This window comes from Callorhinchus milii, unplaced genomic scaffold (genome assembly GCF_018977255.1).
Source record: "Callorhinchus milii isolate IMCB2004 unplaced genomic scaffold, IMCB_Cmil_1.0 Scaffold10, whole genome shotgun sequence".
Classification (NCBI taxonomy): domain Eukaryota; kingdom Metazoa; phylum Chordata; class Chondrichthyes; order Chimaeriformes; family Callorhinchidae; genus Callorhinchus; species Callorhinchus milii.
Window position 1 is genome coordinate 16,616,425 of NW_024704751.1, and position 19,571 is coordinate 16,635,995.

At 44.5% G+C, this 19,571-nt stretch overlaps 1 protein-coding gene across 1 annotated transcript; it reads right to left on the bottom strand.

Annotated features, from left to right (window-relative positions):
* Positions 1 to 340: 340 nt before the first annotated feature.
* On the bottom strand, positions 341 to 18,490 carry LOC103179577 (sodium/hydrogen exchanger 1). Its single transcript, XM_007894944.2, has 12 exons — positions 18,241 to 18,490; positions 11,329 to 11,789; positions 10,362 to 10,612; positions 8,183 to 8,400; positions 7,328 to 7,527; positions 6,395 to 6,484; positions 6,167 to 6,237; positions 5,412 to 5,576; positions 4,786 to 4,894; positions 3,701 to 3,802; positions 3,188 to 3,260; positions 341 to 2,474 (listed from the first exon to the last, which is right to left on the bottom strand). The coding sequence occupies exons 1-12, from the start codon at positions 18,473 to 18,475 to the stop codon at positions 2,266 to 2,268; spliced, it is 2,184 nt and encodes a 727-aa protein (XP_007893135.2). The 5' UTR covers positions 18,476 to 18,490; the 3' UTR covers positions 341 to 2,265.
* Between the last annotated feature and the right edge of the window lie 1,081 nt (positions 18,491 to 19,571).

Genomic DNA, 19,571 nt, shown 5'->3' on the forward strand with positions numbered 1-19,571 from the left:
CTCCTGCAAGTCCTGCTCGCCAGGGTCAGATTTATCATGAGCAGTGGCCTGGAGTACTGTGGACCTGGAATTGGATTACCAAGGCCACCAAAGAGGGCTGCGTTGATTTCAGCATTTCATTACTAAGTAGGTCACCTTGGAGTCAGCTCAGCCTCAAAAAGATCCCGCTTACCGACCCCATCCCAAAAATGGTCATCACTAGCATTTGACACCTGACAATTCAAGGTTTTTATGCTTTGGGAGACAACTGTCTGATTGAACATTGATCATCAGCATCAGTTGATGTCTCAGAATTTTGACACAACTTATAAAATATGTGGAGCTTACTCTTAAAAGAAATAAAAAAGAGAGTTCATGGTTTTATTATATTTTGTAGTGTCTTCTTATATACACAGTATTAAAAATAAGGATTTGCAATAAGGGACACAGTAACTATTTACAATGATTGCAGTGGGAAAACCAGGTGCAATAATCCTAATTCATGGGCAGGCTGATTTGCTGGTAATAAAGGCACAAGAAAAAGACATTTACAAGGTTTCTCAGAATTGACAGGCAACCAAAGGAAGCCCAAGCACAATTAACAGAAACATTTACAAACAAAATCGTAATGAACTCCCAAGAAGATAGAAAGTATAGGATGATTACTCATTGCGTAAACTGTACAAAGTCGCTTTTTATTGCGTGCGTACATGTGTGCGTGTGAGGGAGGGATCACGCTTCACATATTCAGTGTGGCGGTGGGACCACTGCACATTTTATTTATGGTCAGCCGGGCGTCTGACACCTATGGAAACCCATCACCATGCTTATGAGTATCCAAACCAAGAATTCCATTAATTCCACCTATACAAAATGATGATAATAATCCTTGCATTTGATAGCGCTTTATCACATCATTGGGACATCTCATAGCGCTTCACAGAATGTAAAGTGTATTGACTATATTTTGTGGGCAAAACACAAATCAATAAAAAGAATATTACATATTACTCTCAGAACGTAATATGGGAATTGAAATTCCAGAGATAGATTGTTGGGAAGAAATGCGCACTCTCTCCCTGGAGAGACACATCCTGCTTATCTAATTCTGGAAAGTATTAGGGGCATGTTGGTAAGAGCCAAGGCTGAGAGACTCCGGAGGGTGTGTTGAGGTAACTGCTGAAGTCTAATCAGCTAAAAACGCATAGCTTGCCATTAATATTGCTGCCTGGCAAGCTCTCCTGCTGGTTGTCTAGCTACAATCTGTTAAAACTTTGGCTTGCAGAGTTTAACAGGAGTTGAGTGGGATGATTCCCTGCCCCCAGTGATTGGTTTGTCTTTCCAGGTCCTGCCGATGAGCCATGCTGGCTGCGTTATGATAATTCTCAGTATTTGACTACGTTACAAAAATCATTTGGTGAAAGATTGCAGCACTGACAACTATGTTGAGTATTACAGCACACATACCTCTGCCTAAAGTTCTCAAAATACAAGTTTTGGTTCTGCTGAACTGGATAAATTAACATGGTATTATGAAAATAAATACCTTTTACTGAAACTTTGAGATTAACAAAAATGACAAGATCTAAACAAAATGATCTGAGATCCTAGAAATATGTGGAAGAGATATTTGTAGTGCGAAAAGCATTTTTAAAAGGTAATTTGGATTTACTGATTGCAGTGAAAATTCAGAATTTTTACTTGTCCTTTTTGCTCCCATTTTTCCTCCACAAATTTCCCTGACTTGGGAAGGGGATGTGGCTATGAGTCATCAGTGTCCCAAGTCAGTCCCCAACGCTAACTAACCAGCACAGGCACAGCAGTACTGGTACAAAACGTGGCATACAAATAGTAATAGTCTAATGAGGATTTTGCATTTCAATGCTTTTTGCTTAATTGATTTTTGGTGTAACCCAAACTCGGTCTCTGACTAACCCCCCCCACCCCATTCCCTACACCCAACCTCAGCTCCTGACTATCTGTTTTAGAAAGTCTACCCCGAATGAGCAAACAAAAAACTAATAATTAACAAATTGGCAACAGAAATATCATTACACCAGACAACTGCACAAAATTAACACATACAGGTTTTTACAATAAGTGCACTGTCATATTATGGTTTAGCATAAGCCACACCCTGATTTGTATCCTCTGCATATCTGCATCAATTTCCCATTAAGAGTAGATGGCTTCATCCATTAGAGTTGCTTTGTGAAACAAGCTCCTGTCAAACAGAACAATTGAGTAATGCTTAAAGGTGCAGTGGTTCCTGTGCTCTCTGAGCCCCTAGCCATTGGTGGTTAGGAAGACATCGTTCTCAGATTCATTGCTGGGCCCAGGGTCACTCAGGCAGCGAGCAATACATTGCTTGGTCATTTCCGTGTCCAGGGAATCATTTCTCTTCTGGCTGAATTCAGAGCCCTCCCTGTCAGTTAAAGATGCCAAGTCGAAGGTAATTTTTGGCATGTTCTCCAAAGTATCGATCTGTACAGGATCTAAACAGATCGAGCAGTGTTAGCCACAGCTGGTATTATAAGGCACCAGAGAGATACTGCGCGCACACACAAGCTCTTCCTGAAACATTGGACTTGTTACAAAATGGATTCGAATTTGAAAAAACTAATTTTTTCCCCAAAAACCATTTGACTTATTCGTGTTTTACCGAAGTAAATTTCCATACATCCTGGTAGCTTGGTCGGGTGACTATTCTTTGTTTATGAATCAAGACAGGATCTCTGGTTGTGTTTCTCTCCTCAACTGTTGCTGTGACTGACATCAAGTCAATCTCAGGTCTTCCTTCTCTCCTCCACCCTGCTTACGTGATCATATAATCACCCCTTTCTCCAACTAGCTACCTTAACTTCCCTTCCCTCCCCTCACCCTGACCATTTCCCCCCTGCTCGGGTCCTGACCCAACTGTACAGCGCCTTGGACGTCCTCCCGACGTGAAAGGCGCTCTATAAATGGAATCTTGTTGTTGTTGTTAACTTCCTTATTTCTCTTGCAACTGCTACTTGGGTTATTGTACCCTATTCCACTCAATTGTTCATAGTCTCAAATCTTCTCCCTTCTTCCTAACCACTCCTTGTCCACCAATCTCAACAGACCCACCAATCTACTCCCCATTAGGATGCAGTGCCAGGTCTCCGGTGGAGCCAGGCAGTCAGTAGAGCTGAGCCAGACATCAAAGAGATCAGCAAATTCTCACCTGAATAGAGACGAGTTCTGGATACTACGGGCGATCCTTCTTTTGCTGTTGGAACTGTCAAGTACTTTGCCTTCTGTAAAGAACAAGAAGAGGCAGATGGCTAACAGGTCAGGGGTAAAAGGGCACAGGGCAGGCAGAGAAGGGTCCAACATTAGGCGGGGCGGGGAATGGAGCAGGATAGTTTCTGCAGGCTATTTGTCGTGGGGTATTAAAGCAGAACCTGGCCTTATCTTCCAAAGTCTGGGCACAGCGTTTGAGTGCAGTGTGCGAGTGGGGGGGTGGGGGGTCTGCATACTCTGAACGCAACATAAACAGGTTCAAAGTAATTTCTGCGGAAGTTGTGATTTGAGTTGTGGGCTTTCCACCCCTCACAGATCTCCACTGTTGCACTCAGGGTTAGTGAATGTCCCCTTGTGGACAGGACAGGGATTGGAATCTTGTCTGAGCAAATAAACCCGTGGGAAATACATTATGTTCCTCGTCTGGCAATTGTTCGTACGTCACTGCCATTACCTTTTTCTCCATGGCCCAGACCTTCTGCCGTCTCAGAAGAATTTGGTTCCACTGATCTTCCATTGGATCAGCCATTAACGTGTGCCTGTTATAGGACTGCAGCTGGAAACAGAAAGAAAACTCATCAAGTCCCAACCACCAGGAATACTGGAATCGCCATGCCGTCCTTATAAGTAACCAACCCTCACAATCGATCTCTCTTTGACTTATTTTTATTCAGCTGAGCATTCTGTACACACACAAGCCCATCATCAGGGCCAATAGAAACATTCTGAACTATTTGCCAAAAATTGAGGGGAAATTTGGCAAAATTTAGCAGAAAATTGTAGGGGCTTGAATGGTTCTATTGAGAGGCACATTTTATTGCATCTTTTCAAAGCACATAATCAGTTGAGACAGTGGTGCAAGACAAGACAGTAACATTTTCTAAGTGGGGTCCCATTCTTACCTCTACAGATGTCACTTCCAACGATCCCTCTTCCAGCAATGCCCTATTAGGCCAGCCCAGACACTAAAGAGAACATTAGCATTGCTCTCCAGTATCCTGACTGCTGGATTCCAGGAGGTCACCACCTCCTGCTTCTTGGGGCCGACACCACACACAGACACACAGGCACACACCCCCAGAGAAAGAGAGGTAGAGAGACACACACAGACACACTCACAGACAAAGGGGGATATGCACACAGATATCCAGAGGCACACAAGCTTAGAGAGAGAGAAAACACTCACAGACCGAGAGATACACACATACACTCACAGACAGAGACACACACACACATTCACAGACACACTCATAGACAGAGACACGTACACCCACTCACAGATACAGACAGAGATTGCAGGGTTATCAGGAGTCAAGGAGGAACTATCCCAAATCCTGGGGCGTGATTAATTTCTCCAAGTCCTGCAACAAGCCACACCATCTGATCCATTATCAGCAGTGCCTTGGGGTGTGGAGGATTTGCCTGACTCAGAAACTCGAGCTCAGCAGAGTACTTTGGAGTCAAATCAGTCTCAAAGGGACTAATTAGCTCACTCCCAGGGTGGAGAATCTCACGATGCCCTTTAAGTTACAGAATTACCCTTTGTCTTGTTTTCTGGAGATTTTCCCGAAGAACCTTGCGGATTTCCTCCTCTTTCTCCTGGGAAAGTGCTGGAATCAGACGTTCACTTTGGGGTCCATGGATGTTCCTGGCAAAGAGAGTGATGGTTTGAGTCTTTGGTGTTTTCCTCAGTGTGAGGAGTTTCGCAGTACAACAAATCCCATTCTCCATTAATTAATTAATTGTTAGACCCATTCTCCGGTCTAACAGCTACTCCTCTACCTCCAGCATAGCATCATCCCCAACATGCTCTTGCCTTAAGAAACGGAGTGGTTCTTGCATCATTCAGCTTGAGGTGCATTTTACACCCTGAATACCAGATGCCCTCTGTTATATTTTCCCTCCTGTACCTCACAGCTAAAGGGGAGAGACCCACAGCATTTGGTTCCAAGATCTCATCGATGTCTGTCTCGAGTGTGCACCCCCCAAAACATGTCCCCCCCTCCCCCCAACAATACGTCCCCCACCAGGCCTGGCACGTGGCTAATCATTACTTTTGCAGTGCTGAGTCCCCACCCCACCCTCGCCACTTCAGCTATGGTCTCTTAGTCCTTCCCACTGAAATCCCACTTGAGGCTACAACTAGTATCAGACTTTCCACTTACTGAAGAGACACAGATGAGGGTGACTTGGGCAGTCCTCCGCTCACAACCAGATCAATAGCGTTTTTCAATTCCAGCTTATGGTAGAACGCAATCAGGTGAGGCTGTTTCGATCTTTCATTTGTGACCAGTAATTTCCTAATGTACCTTTTATTGAAGCGAGACAGCCTGAAAGTAAAAAGAACATCTCTCAGAGCCTGCAAAGCTGTCTGAAGCTCAGGCTGAAATCCCTGACTGTCCAGCGCCTTGGGATATCCTCCCGAAGTGAAAGGCGCTGTGTAAATGAAAGTTATTGTTGTTGAAGCAGAAGGTGGGTACAGCTGTTGGTAATATCTCCCAATGGTCTTAAGTTTCAAATTACATACCTTACAGACAGAAATGTTACATACATATAATCTCTCTCTATATATATATTATACTCATTTTTATACAGTAAATTTTAACTCATTTTATTTAATATTTATTTTCTTGCGTTGATCTGGGCAGGAGAGGAGAAATCCATTCTTTTTGACATGGTTACTGGAGTAACTAGAGATGTCTCACCGACGACTTGAGGCGCTATGTCAAATGCAAGGATTACTATTAGGTTATTCTATAAAACAACAATGAGATGGAAACGGCGATCACTGCGATGATCAAGTTTGAATGAGTGAAAAGGACCGCTCTTCCTTGGCAACGGTTCATCGCTTAATGCGGGGCAGCAGCATCGGCACGGGGAGGGAATGGAGCACCCATCAGCGGAAGATACTAAAACATACTTTTCTTTCCAGTGATGCTGTCCAGAGTGGCCACACACATCTTCTATTCCAGTCAGGAGATGGTCAAGGAACTGAGAAGGAGAGAACATGCTGTTAGCAATGCCACCATCCACCACTGGGAGATGCTGTAAACTAATGATTCACATTAGCACCAAAATGAGGTGGTGGGAAGGAAGGGAGGTTTGGAGGAGACAGGATGGGTCAGGGAGTTGTGGGTGGATTCAGTACCTGGCTGTGGATTTGTTCATTAATGGAACGTTTTGTTTCCCGTTTCTTTTTCACAGCGAGCAGGTCCACCAAAGGCCGGATGGTCATCCCCTGGAGAAAACATCTTGTTACCATACACCCTCACCCAGGGGCTCACAAACACCACCCACCCCCGTAATACACGCTTATTCCCACTTTACACATTGTAAATATGCAGTCAATTCACTTTACAGTGTATTCTGTGAAGCGCTTTGAGAGGTCTCATTGACATGGTAAGGCACTGTATTATTATTGTTTTGATACGCTCACTGATATACACACGGCCATGTTACACTGATGGGTAAGGATGATTGAAAAAGCTATGGGCAAGAGGATGAAACAATGATCTCACATTTCATGCTAAGTTAAGTTGCTCACCAGAAAGCTTTCGGAGATTTGCCGGTACCACCTAGTGAAAGCTCAAACCTGCCTGTCAAGATGTTCTATCCGGGAGCAGAGTGGTAGGAAGCTAAGCAGAGCCTCCCAGCTGAGTTGATCCCAAGGTGAAGCTCTTGGTAATGGAATATCAGAATTTAGTTCACTCTTTGGCAGTTAGAAACTCAGTTTCTGAACTAAGCATCAGATTCACAGGACTTCAAGGCAATGCTGATGACAGACCAGCCAGCCTGGTTTCAGCTGGTTAAACTCCAGCAGTTAATCCAACAGGCACTCTGGGGTGCCCAAGCATTAGCTCTTGCCAACCTGGGCTTAATACATGGAATTAGGTAAGCAGGGGTACATCCCTCCAAGAAGAGAGCAGGCTTCCATTCCATACATGGAACTCTGTCTGGTTTGGATACTCTTAAGCATGGTGATGGCTTTCTGCACGTGTTAAACACCGGTCTGACCAAGAAACTATCACACACACATACAACACACACACATCACACATATTATTTGAAACAAATTAAATACCTGAACAAACACTGTGAAAAAGATGACGGTTATGATGGCAGTGACAAACAAGTTGCGACGGAAGCAATTAGGATTGAGCAGGTACCCGAGGGAAAAGGCAATGGCACCTCGCAGGCCTCCGTACGAGATTATAAACTGGTCTTTTGGTGTCAGTTTCACGATGCGGAAGTAGTTGATGATCAGAGTGAGCCCCAGGACACCTGAAATCAAATTGTACAGTCATTTGCGTCAGATATACCATGCGACAAGTTCCCTCCTTAGCCTATCCCCTTCCTACATCTGAACAAGAGGGAGGAGTTAATATTTCACACTTGTCATTATAATGGGAGGGAGAGAGGGAGTCGGAAGGATGGGATTGTTAATGTCCACTTGAACATGCAGGTGGAACCTCAGTTTAAAGTCTCGTCCAAAGGACAGCACCTCTGACAATGCAGAGTACCGTCAGCACTGTAGTGTCAGCCTAGACTTTGAGCTCAAAGTCCCGATGTGGGGCTGGAACCCATAACCTGACTCAGAGATGCTCCCAACTGAAGAATTTTACCAACTGAGCCAGGTGGGATTTCTCTCGGGAAATTACAGACACAGAGTGGATAAGGGAATGAGGCAATAAATGTCATTTATCTGGAGTTTAGAGAGAGGCATTTGACACTATTCCACATAACAGAGAGTGAGAAATGTATCACAGCACCAAAATATCTGCTAATTCCTGGTTTACGCTCAAACCTTCAAATCCATCAATGCTCCTGTATTTTGTGGGTTAAACGTGTTCAATGAGTTTGTTTGGTTAAAGCAGAGCTTCTCCACTCCCACCCACTACTGCTATTCCCATTGTTTCTTGGCTGGGTTTGTTCTTACCGAGTACTCGAGCAATGAGACAGAAGAGGAGCGTGCAGGAAACAAACGTCCAGTTCCAATCGTGGGGCCCAACCACCGTGGACACTCCGAGGAAGATGAAGATGAGGGTCTCGCTCACACTGCTCCACATTTTCAGAAAGTATTTGATGGTTGTGTGAGACTTATGGGAGATATTTGCCTCCACGTAGGGTCGCATGACTACACCACATGAAATAAGGCTGCAAAAGACAAGCAGGTTGGACTGAATACATAGAACCCATCGGTTCTCTGTCTCTCTTGCTCCGTTCCTCTGGAGGGAGAATTGCATCTTACAGCAAATTATATACATCGTGTTTTAGGTGTTAAACTACCTGCCACAGGTGTATTCTCCTGATTATTTCAGTGTAATTCAATATCCACATACAGTCAATACCCTGTCCTCAAAAGCAGAGCACCTGCAACACTGACTCTGTAAGAGAGATACACTTTGCCCACTATTTTCATAGTTCCTCTGAGACACACACCTAGGAAAGGACACAACTGAAACGTAACAGTGACCAACAGGGCACTGGAACACTAGGTAATTCACTGCTGAAGTACGGAACATTAGAACAGTTTCCTGTTGAACCCCAATGTAAGCTTCCTTTGATGGGAGGATTGAAGAGAAGACAATTTGCTGGAGTCAGCCGCAACAGCTCTTTGCTGAGATTGGACTGTTTCACACTACTGGAGATCACATTAGAAGATAATATGATTAGTCCTGACTGGGAGGGCACCAGTCGAACTCAGATCATTTTGGCATCAAATAAAGCTAATTCAGCTGGGAGCAGGAAAGCCAGAGAAAGATTTACCAAACCCCAAGAAGCCAATCAAAAACACAAAACGAGATTCTCAAGCTTTGATGGATGTTTATGTACAATGAAGTGTACATTCGCTTGACAGCCCTTTTCCTGTTTTCACAAATTGCAGAACAAGTACTGAATGAAGTCAGACATGAAATAGATGGGAAATACGACATGAAGCAAATCCCCGAGGCCAAGTCCTTTCACCTCTTTAATGACGGAATATCCTTTCACATGGACAATTTAGGAAGTTAGTGATTTCCACTGTGATACGTCAAAAGGTGCTTTAGAAACTCATCTTTGAATGCAGCCTTAAATTAAGATATCTTCACTGGTGTTGGATACAGCAACATGCAATGGGTAATTACACTACCCGTGGTCTGTTAGTCTCCCCCTCCACCAAGCCAGCTGGATTCTGTAGCCCCCAGACTGCTGTTGCCCAACCCATTGCCGGTTTATTTCAGCTCATTCTTCAGATAACTAACATATTTCCAGGGGTCCCAAGTCATTGTCAAACTCCATCCCTGGATTCCCAATGCAACAATCGTTAGACAGGCTCAATGGTGCTGGCTGTCGCCTTGGCCCCAAGGTCTAGTTTTATTAAGGTATGAAGAGATTAAACCTATTGAGTCATATTCAGTTTCCTTTATTAAGGACTCCCACTTAGAGGTGGGTGGATACTGACAGGAGTATACGTCTCTCCTGTTAAGCAGTGCCAAACTGCATTGCCAACATAGTAATTAATCTGAGACCAGATTTGGAAAATAGCCCAGTTGGAGAACATTGTGTATCTCTCACTGAAAGAAACTAAACATCCTCAAAGTGTAATCTATTGACTGATGTACGGCAACAGTGATATCCAGGATATCTTCCAAACTTCAGTGTCAATTGAGGAAAACCTTGTCATTCTCCGATCCTCTCAGATATTATAAAACTATCCTGAAATGCTCATTGTTCCATCAATAGTTCAGACTCTGTCACCTTGTAACAGCTTTAACAGCTAGGAACCAGTGCCTCAAACTATCTAAATCGTATGTAACCTTTATTCACTTTGGCACTTCCTCTCTCCACTGATTAAACTCCACTTTGGTGAATGTCAATGTGTATCAATCATCCTCACAGTAAACATGACATATGATAAAGCAGCCTGGCCTTGCTCTAAGGAGCCACATTATTATTAAATTGAAAATGATTAGTTACTAAAGTTAATAATAACCATTACTAATGGTAATTAATACCATTAATAAAGGTCAGCATCTTCTCACCCACCAACATGCTATCACAATTACCCACATGTAAATCCCCAGGCATGTAACATACAGCATTTCTCTTCCAATGTAACAAGTTAAGATACTTACGCCATAATTCCTGAGACGCGGAAGATCTCAGAGGAGAGATAAGCGAGGTAACTGTACAGGAAAACAAAGAGGGGCTCGATAACTCGAATGTGAGCTGTGAAGCGGGAGGTAAAAGCAGCCAAGAAACCGTAGAGAGCCCCAATGAGAATGCCGCCAAAAGACACCACGAAAAAGGATATAATTCCCAGGAGCACGTCTGTAAAGCTGACAAAGCCAGCGGTGGCCATCTCGTCAAACAGGTAATAGAGAACCTAGGGATTCAAACACACTGATTAACAGAATGATAATGATAATAATAATTTTTGCATTTAATGCAGCACCTTATTACGTTTTCAAGATGTCTCAAAACGCTTCACAGAATATACTGTAATGGGAATTGACTGTATATTTTGTAGGCGAAATACGGCAGCCAATTGCACACAGTAGTGTCCTACAACAGCTGTGGACCAAATTAATATACATTATTTTGAAGAATTTTTAAATTTTATTTTAGATTGAAACATCTTCCAAACTATTAAACACTTAGATCCCTGGAATTAAACCAGGGAGGGAGGACAGCAGATGAAAACAACAGATAAAACAATTAACAAATGATCACAATCACATTCTGCTAAATCTCCAATCTACTGTCTCAAGATTACTAAATCTAATCGGGGGGTGGGATTACTTAATATAATACACAATCCGCTTCGGCTTTTACACAATATTAATCCCAACTTTGGCAATGAGAAGCAATGGTTTACGTAACTGATTATCTACCTATTAGCAAAGAATATTTGACTGTATCAAGCAGTAGAATTTAGTCTCACAGTTGTTGCTATCCTATTCAGGTACTGTGAATGACCACAATATTATTATAGCGCATTTCACTTCAGGAGGAAATGCCCGAGGCACGTATAAATGCATGTAGTGGCTGGCTGTTGTACATACAGAACAGAATGCCAATCCAACCACTGCCGCAACTCACCACAGTCACGGCGTCGTTCAGCAGTGACTCCCCGAATACCAGGATGTGGAGCAATTCGTTGATGTGGATCTCCTCGAATACGGCCAGCACAGCAACCGGATCCACGGCAGAGATGATGCTGCCAAACAGCAGGTTTTGGAGCAGCCCCACGTCCTGCAGCACTCCTCCGCTGAACTGACACACCACGTACAGCAGCGTGCCGATGAAGAATGCATTCCATATCGTCCCGATCACAGCGAAGCTCAGGATGGTTCCCAGATTTTCTACGAAAGGTCCAATGGGTAGGAAGTAGCCAGCGTCTAAAATGATGGGTGGGAGGAGATACATGAAGAACACCTCAGATTTCAGGCCGGGTGGAACCTTCCCCACAGCTTCGCTCAGTCCGCCCAACACCAGACCCAAGGACACCAGCAGACAGCTTTCGGGAACAACTGAGGACAGTTTTGGGATTAGATGAAAACCTGGAAACACAAAGAATTAATGAAGAACCGGAGATACAGTATTTGAATTAATTCTGTGGAACAAGTAATCACACACGGGGCAGAAAATTAACACAGACACAGAGCTGGCGAGCAAACTCAAATTAAATTAAGGCATTCACCCAAATTACAATATCCCCCCACACTGAATGCTGCTGAAACCCTGATCCATGCCTCTGTTACCTCCTTGCTGGACTTTTCAAATTCACTCCTCGCTGGGCTCCCTAGTTCCACCATCCATCTACTCCCAATTTATCTCAAATTCTGTTGCTCGTATACCTATCCCCAGTATGAAGGATGCTTTATAAAGCACTGTAACCATAGATACACTCAATTTTTGCTGGTTTAAAGAAAAAAAATCTCAGCATGTAAACAGACAATTCCTGTCAAGTGTAGTGATTGTTTATATAGCTTCAGCATGGAGCACAAATAGCCAAGGGGTAAATGACAAAATGATTCAGAGGATTGTTTGCCAGAAACTTCTTTTTCTTCTCCATGAAGAATACTGTTTTGTTGTGTCAGCCTAGACTGTGAGCTCCAACCCAGGGACGGGTCTTGAATCCATAACCCTTTGACCCAAAGGCAAAATACAACTAACTAAGACAAGCTGACACACTGATAGAGATCAGAAGCAGGTACGTATCTGCCAAGCATAATTAATAATTATAAAATAATAATCGTGGTACTTCATAAAGCGCCTTATCACATTGTTGAGACGTCTCAAAGTCCTTCACAGAATATACAGCATTGTAAAGTAGATTGACTGGGTAATTTCTGAGTGAAATTGAAACTATTTGTAATACAGGCTTTTGCAAGCTTGAAGTTATTGTATTTGTCAACATCCAATCATTTCCCAATCTCACAGTGACCACCTACACCAAAAATTACAACAAGACCGTTTCCTTTTTTCTTTCCTGAACATGCAGCTCGGGCTTCAATATAGGGTCCAAATACTGGGAGTCCTCAAGTGCTCTGCATTACTCTAATCCACTTTACCACGTATTAGCAGGTCGGACACTGGACGTACTTCGATTAGCTTCTCAGAGCACAACACCACTGTAATAACAACAACCTCGCGCAGGGAAACCCCACAGAGCGCTTGTCACTGGCGGAGCACGACCTCGAGCCGGGGAGGGAGGTGACCGTAAGCTTCGTCGAAGAGGAAGGTCTTCAGGCGTGACCTGAAGATGGGGAAGGAAAGGGCAAAGCGGAGGGATAATATAATAATCCTTGCATTTGATATAGCACCTTATCAAGACGTCTCAAAGCACTTCACAGAATACACTGTAAAGTGAATTGACTGTATATTTGTGGGCGAAACGCGCCAGTGAATTGCGCACAGCAGTGTCCCCACAAACAGTCGTGCGTTGAGTGACCAAATTATTATTTTATTTATTTTTTCTTGAGGGATTATTATCAGGCGTGTGGAATAAGGAAACTTGCACGAGGTTTCGCCCTGCCGGGAATCGAACCCAGGTCTTTTGTTTGCGAGGCGCGTGCTCGCACCGCTGAGCTACAGGACTCCATGGAGGAAGAGTGTTCCAGAACAATCATTCAGTGGGTCTGTGTAACAGGCACATGGAAGGCTATTCATAAACTCAATGTTTTCTTTCTGAAATAATCTTGAGGATACTGAGCGTCTAGTGGAGAGCTGACAAAATCGTCACCGCTACAGCTGCCATCTCATGTCACAGACAGGCAGTCCCAGCACTCGACCTGCGTATAATATCTGGAGATCACACTCGCAATAAGCGCTTCACTGACAATATGGCTTATAAATACACAATCCTCTCATACACAGCAGCTCCAGCTTCAGCTGCATAGAAGCCACTAAACAACCAGCCATTTACATTGTACCAGCAGATGGATACGAGTCAGTCATTTGGCTATCATTGAGCCTATGGAAACTCCAATCCCCTTCGTTTCTCTCTCCTCATCCTCTCCAAACGCGTGGGACAGGGGGAACTGATATTTCTTCCCCCTCATATGTCAAGCTGCCATATTTTCACTGGAAAAATATCTGTAAATCTGTCACTGGTTTGAAACAAGCTGTGATTTATAAGCAGTTATAGGTGGCAATTTGGTGGACACCCACACAGTAAATTACTACATTTAGTTTTTGCCAGAGAATTTGGAGAATGTTTGTGACTATTACTGAAAATCCAACCATTACCTCGACCGCATGCTCAAACTCACCAACACACATATACACACCCTGACACACACACCCTGACACACACACCCTGACACACGCGCGCACACCCCGACACACACCCGCGCACACCCTGACACACGCACGCGCACGCCCCGACACGCACGCGTACGCACACACCAACACACACACCCACACTGACACACGCAGATCCTGTCACACACACCCTGACACTCATCCTCTCTGATAAACACACACACACACATTCTGACATACTCATACAGACTCTGGCACACACATCTACCTGAAGAACACGCAGATGGGACCTTGGATAAATGTCTCATCCAACAATGTAATGCTGCAGTAATACTACACTGGAGTGTCAACCAAGATTATGAGCTCAAATCCTGATTAATCAATAACCCTTTGACCCAGAGGCAAGAGTGCGACCAACTGAATGAACCGACAAAAATAATCCTGGAAATAATGAGCAATAAAAATACTCCTTTTTTTCTTTACAAGATTTATTCAAACAAGTTGCCCTTAATATAGTAACAGAATGAGTGAGGATCCATCTCCAGTCACGCAGTGAATGGGGCATTCTGTGTATGATAAGCAGTGAATTCTGTGTATAATAGCTCTGTCCCAGACAATGTAGTGCTCTAACCAGCGAGAGAGACATTGCTGCCACCTGCAAATTAGACCCACTGCAAATATTCTAACGTTTCAACAAAACTTGTATAGGGGTCAGTTTAAACTATGAAAGCCTGTACTTGTGTATTTAATTTGGATCGTAAATGTCAGCCTGGCTCATTGTTAGCACCTTCACTTGGGTATCAGGAAAGCTGTGGCTTCTGGCCCCATGTCAACAACAACTTGCATTTATATAGCGCCCCCACCCCCCCTCACGCAAGGTAGCGTCCGAGAGCGCTTTTCAGGGCTTTCAGGTCCTATCGTCTAGGCTCCAGTGCGGTGCTGGGAAAAAAAGGGAGCGCTGCCTGTGAGAGATGCATACTTTGGATGAGACGTTATGCTGTAGCCCCGTCGGCCTGTTCTGGTGGACTTTAAAAAGGGAGTTTCTCCCAGTGTCCTGGTCAATAATCCTCAAGATAAAATTGGTCATTCACTCCATGGCTGTTTATGGGACATTGTGTGCAAATTGGCTGTCGGGTTTGCCTACAAAAACACAGTCATATATCCTTTATAGTAAATCCTGCGAGATGCTTTGAGACGTTTCAACTATGTAATAAGGCTCTATCAAGTGCAAGGATTATTATAATTTACTCACAAAATGACTAGCTACAGTACCAATTACATTACAGATGGGAGCAGGGAATAATCAGATGGCTGTTCTAAACAAGCTAGATTAGGAATAATTTTAAATAAAACGGCTTGATTTGGAGCTCAACCCATCTTTGGCAGCTGGTGAACACTGCACACTGTGTGGATACTCTCGGTTTGGGTGTTGCAATCATGCAGCTGGTAACTTAACAAAAATCCTTGCTTCAAGCCCTGTGATCATATTTCAAACCCCAGCAAAGCGTCTGATGTGCCGCAACAAGCATCAAGCTCCTTCAGTGACCCACGCCCCACAAAGGCTGATAACCACCAATGAGGAGGATTAAGTGAATCAGACGGCGCTTCGGAAAGACATTCATACCATGTGTGAACTCGCCAATAAATCATTTCAACACAGAGTATGAAATTACCGTCTGAACAAACTGAGAGTCTCTGGAATGCAGATGGAATTATACACAAGTCACCGTGTAATGCCAGTGTCACCCCTCACCGACCTCCTCCCCTCATAAACCGCCCCCCTCCCCCACCCCTCCGCTCTCACTCCCCATACACACTCTGTGCATGGCTGTAGGGCAAGAGCGAGCAAAAAAAAAGCAAACAATAATTCCATTCCATTCCTTTCCTCCGGATCTTATGAGTCTGAACAGTGTGTGGGTGGAGTTAGCAAGCTGCAGAATGAGGAACACTGCAAACTGATAAAGCTGTGGTCAATTTGTAAATTGCCACACAAAGATTACTCAGAACCAGTTACCAGATTACCAGAACCTGAAAGCCCACAGCAGAGAAGGTACAGTGACATACCAGCGATGACTCCCCACTTGCGCTGCCCCAGCAGGAACTGACATTTCACAAACATGCAAAAAAGCTCGTGCACCTAATATGGCGATGGCAGAGTGCACTCAGGTCACAACAGGCAAGACAGAAAATCTATTGTAAAAACAGTCATCATAGCAGCCCACACCACACAGACGCAGACACAAACATTGGAATAATTGTACGTCTGTCCCGCAGAGCCAGAATCAGGCCTTTACTCCCTCTAATTCTGCAGTGTTTGCTTCCTTCTGACAACCCTGCCCTCGGCTCAGTCGCTACAGGTGGACTCGGTCGCAGTTCAAATCTCTTATTAATGCAGCACAACTTGCATTTAAAAAGCCACTTGACGCGGGGCAGTGTCATCGAGTGCTAACATCTGGACATCTGGAGAAGTTTTGTGCACAGCAATGTCCCTTAATCATGAAGCGATGGCCGATTTTAACTGGGGGTTTGGCAACCAGGACACTGGGAGAAACCCCCCTTCCCTTTTCAAATAGTGCCATAGCATCTTTAATGTCCACCTGAACAGGCAGACAACACCTTGTTCGATGGCACCTTTGACAAAGCAACACACCATTAGGAATGCATTGGAACGTCAGGTTAAAGAATTAGAAAAATAAATATAACTTCCTCCTTCCTCTGAACATCAATTTGCAAAGTACTGTTGTTGCTGGTCACTGGTCCTGGTGGACTCACACACACACACACACACAGGTGGAGACACACAACACAGTGAGACACAGTGACCCAATAATGGACAACTGGACACAGTGATAGACACATAGACAGATACACAGTGACAGACACACACACACACACTCAGACACACAGATACAGACACACATTGTTAATTTGCTACACTGTAGGTTACACAGTGACAGCCTGACACGGACACACAGCGACTGACTGACACGGACACACAGCGACAGACTGCCACAGACGCACAGCGACTGACTGTCACAGACACACAGCGACTGACTGTCACAGACACACAGGGACTGACTGACAGACACACAGCGACAGACAGACACAGACACACAGCGACTGACTGTCACAGACACACAGCGACTGACTGCCACAGACACACAGCGACTGACTGCCACAGACACACAGGGACTGACTGACACAGACGCACAGCGACTGACTGACACAGACACACAGCGACTGACTGATAGACACACAGCGACTGACTGACAGACACACAGCGACAGACTGACAGACACACAGCGACAGACTGACACAGACACACAGCGACAGACTGACACAGACACACAGCGACAGACAGACACAGACACACAGCGACAGACACAGACACACAGCGACTGACTGCCACAGACGCACAGCGACTGACTGACACAGACGCACAGCGACTGACTGCCACAGACGCACAGCGACTGACTGCCACAGACGCACAGCGACTGACTGCCACAGACGCACAGCGACTGACTGCCACAAACGCACAGCGACTGACTGCCACAGACGCACAGCGACTGACTGACACAGACACACAGCGACAGACAGACACAGACACACAGCGACAGACAGACACAGACGCACAGCGACTGACTGACACAGACACACAGCGACTGACTGACACAGACACACAGTGACTGACTGACACAGACACACAGTGACTGACTGACACAGACACACAGCGACTGACTGACACAGACACACAGTGACTGACTGACACACAGTGCCACACACAGTGCCACACACACTGACCCTCACTGACCCACACAGACACTGACCCTCACTGACCCACACACACACTGACCCACACTGACCCACACACACACTGACCCACAGACCCACACACTGACCCACACAGTGACCCACACAGACACTGACCCACACTGACACACTCACAGACCCCCACACTGACCCCCCCACTGACCCTCACACTGACCCCCACTGACCCACTCACAGACCCCCCCACTGACCCCACTGACCCTCACACTGACCCCACAGACCCCACACTGACCCCCCCACTGACCCTCACACTGACCCCCACTGACCCACTCACAGACCCCCCCCACTGACCCCCACACTGACCCCCACTGACCCTCACACTGACCCCCACACTGACCCCACTGACCCTCACACTGACCCCCCCCACTGACCCACTCACAGACCCCCCCACTGACCCTCACACTGACCCCCACTGACCGAGCTTCATGACGGAGGCCAAAAGGATCCACAGAGACACCTCGAAAGCGTCGCTGACGTGATGGTAATTGAAGGTCACGACGGGGAAGGCTTTTTTGCTGCTGTTACAGTCCATGTAGGGCTCCTCCTCGGTCCCCGAGGCCGCGGCCGCCGACACCAGACCGACCACACACAGGCCCCCGAGCAGCCGCCGCGACAGGCGGCCTCCGGCCAACAGCGGGAGCGGGAGCGGCATCGCGAGCGGGAGCGGCAGCCGAGCTGTCGTGAGGCGACCCGCGGAGGCAGCGGAGGACCAGGAACTGGCATCAGGGCGTCCGGGCGTCAGGGCGGGAGGGAGCGGCCGCGCGGCGCCGCCTGGCGGTCAGCCCACCGCACCGCACCGCACCGCGTGTCGTCGTCGTCGTCCCCCCCCTCCCACCGCCCCCCGCGCGGCAGCGCCTCCTCCTGGCGGGCGGGCGGGGCGTCTCGATCCGTGCACAGGCCCCGTCATCATCATCATCATAATGATAATAAATAATAATAATGATAATAAATAATAATAATGATAATGAATAATAATAATGATAATAAATAATAATAATAAATAATAATAATAAATAATAATAATAAATAATAATAATGATAATAAATAATAAATAATAATAAATAATAATAAATAATATAAATAATAATAAATAATAATAAATAATAATAAATAATATAAATAATAATAAATAATAATAATGATAATAATAATGGTAATAAATAATAATAAATAATAATAAATAATAATAATGATAATAAATAATAATAATGATAATAATAATGGTAATAAATGATAATAAATAATAATAATAATGAATAATAAATAATAATAAATAATAATAATAAATAATAATAATGATAATAAATGATAATTAATAATAATGATAATAAATAACAATGATAATAAATAACAATGATAATAATAAATAATAATAAATAATAATGATAATAATGATGATAATAAATAATAATAAAAATGATGATAATGATGATAATAAATAATAAAAATAATAAATAATAATAAATAAAAATAATAAATAAAAATAAATAATAATAAATAATAATGATGATAATAAACAATAATAATAAATAACAATAATAAATAAAAATAAATAAAAATATATAATATTAATAAATAATAATCCTGGCATTCGATTCAGCGCCTCATCACGACTTCCGGACGTCCCAAAGCGCTTCACAGAATATACCGCACAGTGGTATACCGCACAGTGGCTGTAATATATTTGGTGGTCGAAGTGCGGCCGCCAATTCCGCACGGCCGTGGTCCACAAACGGTCGCGGCTATT